Source organism: Carya illinoinensis, chromosome 15 (genome assembly GCF_018687715.1).
Source record: "Carya illinoinensis cultivar Pawnee chromosome 15, C.illinoinensisPawnee_v1, whole genome shotgun sequence".
Taxonomy (NCBI): Eukaryota; Viridiplantae; Streptophyta; class Magnoliopsida; order Fagales; family Juglandaceae; genus Carya; species Carya illinoinensis.
Genome location: NC_056766.1, coordinates 16,673,487 through 16,686,655, shown reverse-complemented (window position 1 = coordinate 16,686,655; position 13,169 = coordinate 16,673,487). Strand labels below are relative to the sequence as shown.

Here is a 13,169-nt window from a genome sequence, read left to right as displayed (position 1 = left end):
CGTTTACTCTCATTTTCCTCTTTTTCCCTACTTTGGTGGGTACTGCTTTTAATTAATTAAAACAAAAATCATAAACACACAATTCTGTGTGCAAAAGCAGTGAAATCACTGTTCATATGAAACACAAACTAAAAGTCAAATACTAATTATACTCTTGCAAAATAAATTCAAATATGTTGTAAAATAACATTGTAAAATTGTATGACCACCTTGAGCTAGCCGTCAAATGCACAGTGCATAGTGCCAGCATAGTACTGCATAGTAAATGGCCGACATAGCACAGTGTGCATAGTGCCAGCATAGTACTGCATAGTAACTGGCATCGTAAATGGCCGACATCGTACAGTGCATAGTGCTAGCATAGTACTGCATAGTAACTGGCATAGTGAATGGTCGACATATGCACAGTGCCAGCATAGTACTACATAGTAACTGGCATAGTTCCCTTTGTACGCCTATATATATCGTTGAATTCTTTAAGAAATTCATAAGTTTCATAACTTCTCTGAGTTCTATCTCTCTCTCTCTCTTTCTCCTTTCGATAGTTTTATAACACGTTATCAGCACGAGAGTTCTGACGATCTTGAAGCTAATAGTCCTCTACTTCAAGTAAGTCTTTCAATATATTTTTTGTAGTTTTTAAAATGAATATGAAATATTAAACATACTTATGTTCCTGATTTATATATGTAGAAAATGTCAAATCTTACAAAATTGGAATTCGTTGCTCTTGACATTTCTGGGAAAAATTATTTATCTTGGATCCTTGATGTTGAGATCCATCTGGATGCAATGAACCTGGGAGATACAATTAAAGAAGGAAATCAAGGGTCCCTGCAGGACCGTGCTAAGGCAATGATTTTCCTTCGGCACCATCTTCATGAAGAATTAAAAACTGAGTATCTAACGGTGAAAGATCCACTTATTTTGTGGAATGATTTAAGGGAGAGATATGAACACTAGAAAACTGTAATCCTCCCAAAAGCTCGTCATGATTGGATGCACCTGAGGTTGCAAGACTTCAAGAGTGTTAGTGAGTATAACTCTGCACTCTTTAAAATTAGCTCGCTATTGAAATTATGTGGTGAAAAAGTCACTGATGATGACTTGTTAGAGAAGACATATACTACTTTTCATGCCTCGAATGTGCTCCTGCAGCAGTAGTATCGAGAGCGAAAGTTCAAGAAATATTCTGAACTTATATCTTGTCTTCTATTAGCTGAGCAAAATAATGAGCTTTTATTAAGAAATCACCAGTCACGTCCTACTGGTTCTATATCATTCCCTGAAGTGAATGGTACTAGATTTATATCATTCCCAGAAGCGAATGGTGCATCTTTTCAAAGAAAAAGAGGGCGTGGACGTGGTAAGAAAAACTATAGAAGTGGAGGTCCTAGAAGTGACCACACTAAAAGGGAAAATAATAGATATACACCGTATCATCAGAAGTGGTTCAACTCAGAAAAGGGCAAAGGTCCTCAAAATAAATTTGTAAAGAAATATGAAGATGAATGCCATAGATGTGGTATGACTGGACATTGGTCTCGTACCTGTCGTACAACTAAGCACTTGGTTGACTTATACCAATCTTCCATAAAAGAAAAAACAAAGAAATTTGAAACAAATTTTGCTGAACCATCATATGCTTTAAATTCTATAGATGGAGAAGATATTACAAGTCTTGATGTTTCTGATTTCTTTGAGGATTCTAGTGGTAGAGTTGATCATGGAAGTGTTCCTTTTTAATTAATGTATTTCCTTTATATTATTGTAAAATATTTTTATTCTGTAATGTTTTTTTTAGTAATGAAAGTTTTATATATTTTGTAGAATCATGAGTCTTATTGATGAACTTTCTATCTCCGAGATGAATAATAAAGATGTATGTCTGGCTGACAGTGCTACAACTCACACAATTCTTAAGGATAAAAAATATTTTCAAAATCTAACATTGAGTAAAGCCTATGTTCATACCATCTCCGGTTCATCGAATCTAATTGAAGGCTCCGGAAGAGCTTATATTGTGTTGCCTAATGACACCAAATTTTGTATTAATGATGCTCTATTTTCTTCACAATTCAGAAGAAATTTATTAAGTTTTAAAGATATACGTCGTAATGGTTGTCATATTGAAACCATTAACGAAGACGATAAAGAGCATCTTCTCATTACTAAAATAATTTCGAGCCAGAAGCTCGTATTAGAAAAACTGCCTGCCCTCTCATCTGGATTGTATTATACAAAAATGAGAACAATTGAATCACATGTTGTAATGCACCAGAAGTGCATTGATCCCAAAATATTTATGACTTGGCATGATCGCCTTGGACATCCGGGATCAATAATGATGAGACGAATAATTGATAATTCGTATGGGCATCCCCTAAAGAATCAGAAGATTATCTTACCCAATGAATATCCATGCTCTGCATGTTCTCAAGGTAAATTGATTATCAAACCATCTATCTCAAAGGTTGTTTTTGAATCTCCATCTTTTTTACAAAGGATTCAAGGGGATATATGTGGGCCTATTCAACCATCAAGTGGACCGTTCAGATATTTTATGGTTTTAATTGATGCATCAAGTCGATGGTCACATGTTTGTCTACTTTCCACTAGAAATGTTGCATTTGCTAAACTTCTTGCACAAATAATTAAGCTACGAGTACAATTCCCTGACTATCCAATTAAAACTATTCGATTGGATAATGCAGGAGAATTTACATCTCAAGCTTTTGATAATTATTGCATGTCAATAGGAATAGATGTTGAACATCCAGTTGCCCACACACACTCAAAATGGTTTAGCTGAATCATTGATTAAAAGGCTTCAGCTAATCGCTAGACCTTTACTCATGAAATCAAATCTTCATATTTCTGCTTGGGGACATGCTATAATTCATGCAGCATCATTAATTCGAGTTAGACCATCAGCATATCACAAATATTTACCATTACAGCTTGCATTTGGTCAGCAACCAAATATTTCTCAACTTCGTGCTTTTGGATGTACTGTATATGTTCCAATTGCACCTCCACAACGTACAAAGATGGGCCCTCAACGTAGACTTGGGATATATGTTGGGTTTGATTCTCCATCTATTATCAGATACCTTGAGCCTCTTACAGGGGATATGTTTAAGGCACGTTTTGAGGATTGTCATTTTGACGAATCCATTTTTCCAACAATGGGTATTGAGAAGTCGGTGCCTGAAGCACGACAAACATTGTGTAATGAGAAGTTGGTGCCTGAAGCACGACAAGAAATTACTTGAAAAAATAAAGCTCTTTCCCAATTTGATCCTCGTACAAAAGAATGTAATCTAGAGGTTCAAAAGATTATTCATTTGCAAAGTGTTGCAAACCAATTACCGGATGCATTTACTGACACTAAAGGTGTGGTAAAATCATATATTCCTGCTGTTAATGTTCCAGCAAGGATTGCAGTCCCTGAAGGACAAGTTGCCAAAATAGCAATAGGCGAGTCTAAGATACGCCTGAAGCGTGGACGGCCTATTGGTGCTAAGGACAAAATTCCTCGGAAGAGGAAAATACAAAATGAATTTAGTACTCCTGAAGAGTCCATACCAACACAGGCCATAAGAGTAATTGATGCTCCTGAAGAGAGTAAATCTCCTGAGAAAGAACCTCCTGAAGAGGTATTTCATGAAATGTCTTCCCTTGAAGAGGGACATGTACCTGAAAATAACGAGATCTCGATACATTTCATGAGTACAGGAGAAATTTTGAATAGAAATAAAACTGTTGTCGACAACATATTTTCATATAAAATGGCTCTTGACATTACCAGAAGTAATGAAGAAATTGAGCCAAGAACTGTCGAAGAATGTCGACGTAGAAATGACTGGCCAAAATGGAAATCAGCTATTGAAGCTGAATTAAACTCGCTAGCAAAGCGAGAGGTCTTTGGACCAATTATACAAACACCAAAGGGTGTAATGCCCGTTGGATATAAATGGGTATTTATACGTAAACGTAATGAAAGTAATGAAATTGTGCGATATAAAGCACGACTTGTTGCACAAGGTTTCCTGCAGAAACCGGGGATTGATTATGAGGAAACATACTCTCCTGTTATGGATGCAATCACATTCAGATATTTGATTAGTTTGGCAGTTATAAAAAGATTGGATATGCAGTTGATGGATGTGGTCACCGCATATTTATATGGATCATTAGATCATGACATATATATGAAAATCCCTGAAGGATATAAAATGCCTGAAACTTCTAATCTGAGTACATCCAGAAGTATGTATTCTATTAAGTTTCAAAGATCTTTATATGGGTTAAAACAATCCGGACGCATGTGGTATAAACGCCTTAGCGAATATCTATTGAAAGAAGGATTTGAGAATAATCCAATATGCCCATGTGTTTTTATTAAGAAATCAGACTCCGAATTTATTATTATTGCGGTTTATGTTAATGATCTAAATCTTGTTGGGACTCCTGAAGAGATCAGAAGAACCGCTACATATTTAAAGAATGAATTTGAAATGAAAGATCTTGGCAAAACGAAATTTTGTCTCGGCCTGCAGCTCGAGCATTTGCCAAATGGAATTCTCATTCATCAGTCAAATTATACAGAGAAAGTCTTGAAACACTTTTACATGGACAAAGCTCATCCCCTGAGTACTCCAATGGTTGTTCGATCACTTGATGTGCAGAAGGATCCATTTCATCCTTGTGAAGACAATGAAGAAATTCTTGGTTCTGAAATACCTTATCTCAGTGCAATTGGAGCCCTGATGTATCTTGCAAATTGCACTCGGCCTGATATTGCATTTTCAGTTAATTTACTTGCAAGATATAGTTCCGCACCAACTCGAAGACATTGGAATGACATTAAACATATCCTTCGATACCTTCGAGGTACGGTTGATATGGGATTATTTTATCAATATGGTTCAAGTCCACAATTAGTTGGATATGCAGATGCATGTTATCTTTCAGATCCACACAGAGGTAGATCTCAGATATGTATTTACTTATGGAAATTCTGCTATATCATGGAGATCTGTCAAACAAACACTATCTGCTACATCTTCAAATCACTCAGAGATCATTGCAATTCATGAAACAAGTCGAGAATGCATTTGGCTAAGATCAATGATTCAACATATTCAAGAAAAGTGTGGTCTTCCAGTGATTAATGATAGTCCAACAACTTTATACGAAGATAATGCTGCTTGTATTGCTCAAATTAGAGGAGGATATATCAAAGGTGATAGAACCAAACATATTTCACCTAAATTCTTTTATACTCATGAACTTCAAGAAAAAGGTGAAATTAAAGTCAAGCAGATACGATCAAGTGATAATCTGGCAGATTTATTCACAAAAGCATTACCAACTGCAACATTTAAGAAGATTGTGCAGAACATTGGAATGCGGAGACTTGAAGACCTTTTATCATGCACTTTTCAGGGGGAGTAACGTCTTGAAGACTTATGCTGATTGTACTCTTTTTCCTTCGCTAAGGTTTTATCCCACTGGGTTTTCCTTCGCAAGGTTTTAATGAGACAATCTTAAAGCATTTTACGGTACACATGAATATTGTACTTTTTTTCCTTCGCCATTGGTTTTTTCCCACAGGGTTTTTCCTTGGCAAGGTTTTAACGAGGCATATTCATTATATGTGGTTATCCAAAGGGGGAGTGTTGTAAAATAACATTGTAAAATTGTATGATCACCTTGAGCTAGCCGTCAAATGCACAGTGCATAGTGCCAGCATAGTACTGCATAGTAACCGGCATAGTAAATGGCCGACATAGCACAGTGTGTATAGTACCAGCATAGTACTGCATAGCAACTGGCATAGTAAATGGCCGACATCGCACAGTACATAGTGCTAGCATAGTACTGCATAGTAACTGGCATAGTGAATAGCCGACATATGCACAGTGCCAGCATAGTACTGCATAGTAACTGGCATAGTTCCCTTTGTATGCCTATATATATCGTTGAATTCTTTAAGAAATTCATAAGTTTCATAACTTCTCTGAGTTCTATCTCTCTCTCTCTCTCTCTCTCTCTCTCTCTCCTTTCGATAGTTTTATAACAAAATACGGGTTATTCCACGTAAAAGTAATGAAATCCGGACCCAAAAATATATTTAGAGAGATTATAATACCAGTTCTTTTAGAATATTCCTGAAAAACCAATAGGAAAATGACAATGCCCTTCTGCTTAATGTTTATTTTTCTAGTTCTTTTGTGGGTAGAAGACTTTTAGTCCCCGTTTGGATAACTAGTTGGTTTCATCTCATCTCAATATTCAAATAATACAAATATTTCTATATTTTTCCCTCATACATTTTCATCTAATAATTACTAATCATTACAAATTTTCTTAACTTTCATATAAAATACAAAAAATAATTCGAATTTTTTAATTTCTAAAATAAAAATAATATTATAATATTTTTATTCAACTCTCTTTCTCTCTTCCCAAAATCCAATAAAAATCTTAACTCAAACAATCTCACTACTATTCACAAATTTATCATCTTATCTCATATTATCCAAACAAAGTCTTCAGCTTTAACAAGCAAAACAATATGATTTTAATTAAATATAGTTTGAAAACAAGTTTTCCTAAAAAAAAAAAAAAATCTTAGTTGACAGGATGGAAGGTATGAGAGAGATGCTTATTTGCACCATCTTACAAAACCAACGAGGCGTTTTCTTTCATATCCATCTCGGGATCAAAATCTCCGGTACCAATTATAAGCACTAGAGAATTGCTGCAGCCACAAGCCTCATTTCACATGTTTACACAAAGGAGCAGTGAAAAAACAAGAACTGTGATTGAAGATTACAAAATCCACAATGAAGAAGAGTAGCATTACTCAGGTTTATATATAACCATGATCTGCTTCTTCTCGTATCTTATGATACTTCCAATAGAAAGTCACCCCATATCATTCAGCATAATACAAGTTACTAAACCCCACGGTTTCATGGGCTTATTATGAAAATGCGAAATATACAAACTGCTGGATATTACCAGGTACTTAAGCTGAAGGATGCTATGCTGCTAGTGAAAAACTCGTAGGGAGAGCTAAAAGATCACTAGCATTTATGTAACCATTTTTTGTTCTCATATAATAGACTCTGTATTACCATCACCATCTTCTACCAAATTTTAAGCAGGAAGTGGGATATCGCAGAGTGCATATACGGTATACCCAAGAAGATTCCCGGTTATCGGCTACTCTCACTACTCCCAATTGTAATTTCTTCTTTTACCTTTTCTACTTGCTTGGGGCTTTTTCTTGATCGTCTAGTACTCTGCAAAGCATAATAACACAAACAATGACAGTAGTGTAAAAACCTTTTTCTTCTGCTCATAAAGAACAATAGTTTTTTAGTATCTAATTGCCATACACTACAAAAAGTCCATCTGCCATGAAATCTGTGCTATAAGTATAATTCACAAAAAGTCTTCAAAGTCCGCCCATGAACAAAATCTCATAATGACTGCATTCTAGGATGATCCTATTATCAAATCATTTTTTTTATAGGGATAAGATGGTCTATTATCAGATATATAATTCAAGTAAAGGTGGGTTGTTATTTTATTGAAAAAATATTTACCGCTAAATTGATCTGGCATTAGAATTCTAGATCCAATTAACCCTACCCTGTGAGAGTCAAGAGAGCATCAATTATTGATATGGAATGGGACTATATTGGAAGAATAGAACTGGGAGTGGGCATCCATGTGGATTTATGAGCTTCTCAACTCCCAGTGAAGATGCCGAATCAAGTCCACCAACCATCTTGCTAAGAAGTGGCGGAACCAAAAACTCATCATATTCTTTATTTTTTTGGGAAGAGTTGGTGCTGGGGCCCCCCGGGGGGGGGGGGGGGGGGGGTGGGGGGAGGACTAATATTGTAATAATTGAATCATAGAAAATTTTAAAGACCAAACTCTATAGTTTTTAAGAAAATTATAAGAGGGAGAGATTTGGGGCTAAATTTAGAGTTGCAGGAAAACAAATATGTACTTTTCGAATAAAAAAAAAATTATGAATGCTTAAGATTTTTGTTGGGGGTGGGGGCCAGCCATGGTGCCTCTGCCCCTGTTCCCAAGGGTTTCATGTTAAAGTTCTATGAGATTAGATCTCATTTTGGTAGGACACTTTCTTACAAGTGAGCAACTGTTGAGGTTTTCTAAAAGAGTAATGCTATATACCACACTCCTATTTCACTCTTATCCCACTTTATAAATGTGCCAACTCCCATCACATTTGGACCATCTCTCATTTTTTAGAAAGAAAAACAAATGCAAAGATCAATGGGCAATCCCACCTCATCATTGTGGGATAGGAGTGGGATGAGGGTGTAGAATGTAGCATTTTCCTTTCTAAAATAGTGGACAAGTATTATAGTTAAATGCAATATTATTGAGCGACCAGTATCTCTATTGGGATTTGTACAATATAGGATTATGAATACAAGGAATTGTATAGTATGTATTATAATGGAATTCTATGTGATATTCCTTTGTAAAACAGGAAATCATAATCAGAATGGATGCAATGATGGGAGGACTTGATCAGCTTTTTCTATGTAAAGCCTAGATTGAGAGAGAATTACAAAATCCTATTTTCATGCAGCTTAGAGAATAATTCTTAAACTGTCCCATTTGTGGCCACCTAAAGAGAGGAGTAATGAGAGGGAGATCAGCTGCTAGTTGTTCTTATACAGTGTTAGGCAATATGCCATATCAATTACACCAACATAACAAAAATTTCTGGTTTGTATCTTAATTTGTAGCATGATTTTGAGATTGTCCAATAATTTCCCCCCTCAAATGATTGGTGGATCAGGATTGTGTCGAAACCTACTTCCACCAATAGAAGATTACTAAAGTCGAATAATGCATCACTCTTTATCTTCTTCCAAACATACAATGCATCAAACCAGAATAAGAGGGTCACAAAATTAGCAATTACTATTTTAAGGCATAGGAGAAAATTAGCAGAAATGAAAAGGAAAAAAAAAAACAAATATAATCAAGCAATGGAAAGATTTTATATGACCACACTACTAAACTGTACCTCACTTATAGAGCAATGGAAGAAAGGAAAACATATATCGCATATGGAACTAAACCTGACTACTCACTTTAGAATGACAGCTCGAATTTATGAAGAAATTGCATTAGGAAAATGACCAAGAGCAAGAAGAATACGAGAATATTTATATTAAATAAGATGAACAACGTTATTGGATATGATTAGAATTTGACTTTCAGAAGCATTATGCTTTTGGTCGACCTTGGGCATGGGCTAACCCATAACAAACAAAACAATGACAGAGGACAAGTCAAACTATCCCTACATGGGATTGCATTTCCACTTTGGCACTTAGCACTAACCCAATGATCATTTCAAGTAAGACTTGGATATGCCATTGCCTACATGGTATGTTCTGTTCGAAGAAAGCGTAAAACAATTTCAGGAGTTCTTAAACAGCCAATAGAAAAGATTTGTGGTATTAACTGAAGACTTTAACAATTGAAAGATAAAATATGAACAAAGTTCTATAAGTTGATTCCTCCATTGATTTTTTATTTTTTATTTTGATATCCATGGGCGTTTGGGCCAACTTGCGCGCACCTCGACTAATCCCATGGAGCCCTGAAGTTAACGGTCAGGTAAACTTTCAGTGGCCCTGAGGAGATTTGAACTGGTGACCATTGCGAACCAAACCCAAAACCTGATCAACTGAACTAACCCTCAGGGTTCTTCCATTGAAATTGGAGTCATAATTATGAATTTACCATTTGTTAGTTCTTCATATTAGTGATTTTGGGGAAGCTTTGATCATAAAGGTTGCCAGAATCTCAATTCACAACAACTACATAATATAATCAAACATCAAGATTTAGGAGAACAAGAAAAGCAAACGACACAGATAGATCCCTCCTGATTATTCAATTTTATCAACCCCCCAGGGAAAGCTGCAAATTTTGAACAGAAAGCAAATGCCAATTGCTAAATCAAGTGAAAATTGTGCAAAAAGCAAACAAAACTAAAAATCCCGAAAAAAAAAAAAAGAATCAATGTGTAGATTACAGCCCGCATTCTTTTGGACTCCTTCTAACAAAGGAATTTTTTATTTTCCAAGAAAAATTCGTTTTGGTTTGTTTACTTTACCTATAAATACCAAAACATAGAAAAGTAATTGAGTAAATTTATAACTTTTCATTGATCACCCTGTTTGGATACAGAAACTGTTTAATCTCATTTTATCTTTACAAATTTTTCACAAAATCTGATAAATCATTTAATTTTTTCAAATCTCAAAATAATAATAATATCAAAATATAATATTTTATTTAACTTTCAACTTTAATTTCACCTCATCTCATGTCAACTCACTGTCTAAATTATATTGTTTCATCGAGATTGAATACCCTTAATTCTAAATCGCCTATTGGATACACACATACACACAATACAAGAAGAAAATACAAGTAAAAAGAAAGAAGAGGAGAGGAGGATGAGGAAAGTTGCTAACCTGTGAGTGACCAGGAAGTGCGTGGAGGCCGATGGAGCTCATGGACATCTTAGCAATCTCGGAAACGGCAGCGTCTCGGACGCCGGGAGTCTCACTCACCAAAAGCTCGTAAGCAGCCTCAAAAGCCTCCTGCCAAAACTTAGGAAGTCTGATACTCTTGCTTTGTGTGTACACATCCCACATGTGCCTCACCACCTTCTGTCTCTCCTCCACTTCCTATCCCCCATAAACAACAGAAAGAATCAATATCTAACAAAATCGACAAACTGTTAGAAAGAGAAACAAAGAACAGAAATCAAAGGTCGGCGGGTGGGTGCGTGTACCAGAATGTCAAGATCGTCGTGGATCAGAGAGTCGGTGTCTCCGGCAAAGCGGGTAAGGTCAACGGTGGACCACTTGAGAGTGACGGAGCCGGTGAACATGGACCAGAAAGCAAGGAGAAGAATGGCGGCCAAGGCCCAAAACTTGTACGGACGGCTCTTACCGAAGAATCCAGAAGCAGCTGCTTCCGAGGAGTTGTCTTTCTTCAGTACCACCGTACTACTGGCTATGCCTATGGTTGAGGAGGGAACATGAATGGTTGACGCTGGAACGTCGTTGTTCGTTCTCATCGCGAGCTCCTTTGCGTTAATCACCGAAGCAGCGGTGGTTTCTGTGAAGCTGAGAGAGAGAGAGAGAGAGAGAGGAGTAGAGGGGAATTATTTGAGTACGGTCGGGTCCGACATGGGAACTGGTGGGACGCGTGTCTGAAGGCAATATCAATGACTTTCAGTGGAAATAAAAATTTAAAATAATATGTTTTGGAAAACTACCGACCTGTTGGAGGGAGGGGCCCACAAGCATCCAGCTGGACGCGCGCACTTCTACGAACATGCATACACAGTTACTCGCTACTCTCTACTTTTGACCTTCAAACTTCAAAGTCGTACGGTTGGTTTGGGTGCACGAAATGTTTTCGGGTCCCGTGCACGGTTAATCCTCAAAATTCATTTTACTATTTAAATATTATAAATATAAATATTTTTAAATTTTTAATTTTTAAATTTTCATTTAATTATTATTTAATTATTATAATTTTTACAAACTTCTAAATAAAATATAAAAAAATTTAACTTTTTAAATTTTAAAATAAAAATAACATTAAAAAATAATATTCTAATAATATATATTTTTTCAACATTTTCTCTCTCATTTCTCAAAACTCCATGAAATATATTAATTTAAATCATTTCATTACTATTCATAAATAATTTTACTATTATTCATAAATTAGCTCATCTCATTTCAATATTCAAACGAGATCTACGAGTCGTTAAAAACTCTCAAAATATGTCTATAATTGATAAAAATATTTTAGTCACCAAGAGTTTCATGATAAAATTCACAAATTAAAATGAATTCATATGATATATCATATTATAAAAATATTTTATTATAATATAAAAATGTGTTAAATAAAATTATGTTAGATTATGAATTTATTTTTATAAAATTTTCTTATAATGCTAGAATTTATTATTTTAAAATTAATTAATTTAATAAATTAAATTTTATCATGTACACGAATTAGAATGTACGTTATCTTTTTTTTTTTTTTGAAATAGACTTTAATTCATTATTGAATGAAAGAAGTTATAACTGTGACCAATAATTATGGGTAACAAGCCTCGATTGCAAGCCAACTACCCATTGGTTGTACACTCCCCCGCGCACAACTTTCATTACGCCGAACAATGTCTAAAACTTCTAAATTCTCCAATGACAACACCGTACTGAGATATGAGACTCTGTTAAATAGAAGTGTCCATCTCGGCTCGTTTGCGAGAAAACAACACAATACATCCCCACCCTCCATGGGAGGAGAGGAAATATCCAACCTTCACCCTCCATAGGAGGAGAGGACTCACAACCCTCATCCTCAAAAGAGGAGAGGTACTTGCCTATTTCAAAAATATATTTATTAGATCCTAAAATAAAAACAACCCTAACAGACCACTGAAAAAACAAATTGAAAACACACTATGCTCTCCATAGGCGCCGTATACCCACTAGCCTTTTGCCCAGCCACTTTCTGCACATGGTTTTCTGACAGCATCCCACGATCTTCATGGGTAGCCTGCAGTGCAGGAAGCAGCTTCACCGTCACGCAGAGCAGGCTTCTCACTACGCACTTTCTGCACATGGATTTTTTGATAGCAAACCAACAAAAACATAACCACTTTTTGCACATGGGCTTCACACCGTCGCCAGCTCTGTCACCGTGGCCAACTCTGTCGCAGTCGCTAGCTTTGTCACCGTCGCCAACCCATAACCACCAAAACAAACCATTCTCCACTTCGGCTAGAAGAGACGGAAACCAGAGCCAAAACTAGAGACCAAGCACACAACCACTGAGAACTTATTTCCCAAGACGAAAACCATAACCAAAACCAAGAAAACCTCCAAAAGCTACGTCACCCCCGCTGCAGCCGCCACCCATGAGAATCTCCACCCTGAGCTACGTTTGGACTCCACCCTAGAAGATCACCTTATCCTCCCATGCACCTTAGCATAAATCCCGAAACAACTCTGTTTTCCATGGATAAAACAAAGCACCTTAAACCCCACGGGATT

General features: G+C 36.1%; 1 protein-coding gene across 1 annotated transcript; it reads right to left on the bottom strand.

The window, feature by feature from the left end:
* Positions 1–6,813: 6,813 nt before the first annotated feature.
* Positions 6,814–11,301, bottom strand: LOC122297421. Its single transcript, XM_043107471.1, has 3 exons — positions 10,880–11,301; positions 10,557–10,772; positions 6,814–7,316 (listed from the first exon to the last, which is right to left on the bottom strand). Exons 1-3 carry the CDS (start codon positions 11,165–11,167, stop codon positions 7,230–7,232), a joined length of 591 nt encoding a protein of 196 aa, XP_042963405.1. The 5' UTR covers positions 11,168–11,301; the 3' UTR covers positions 6,814–7,229.
* Positions 11,302–13,169: the final 1,868 nt, after the last annotated feature.

Coding starts and splice junctions, on each gene's coding strand:
- LOC122297421 (XM_043107471.1), bottom strand. CDS start 11,167: ATGAGAACGAACAACGACGTTCCAGCGTCAACCATTCATGTTCCCTCC. Junction 10,773..10,879: donor ACGACGATCTTGACATTCTG/GTACACGCACCC, acceptor TATGGGGGATAG/GAAGTGGAGGAGAGACAGAA. Junction 7,317..10,556: donor CACTTCCTGGTCACTCACAG/GTTAGCAACTTT, acceptor TATGCTTTGCAG/AGTACTAGACGATCAAGAAA.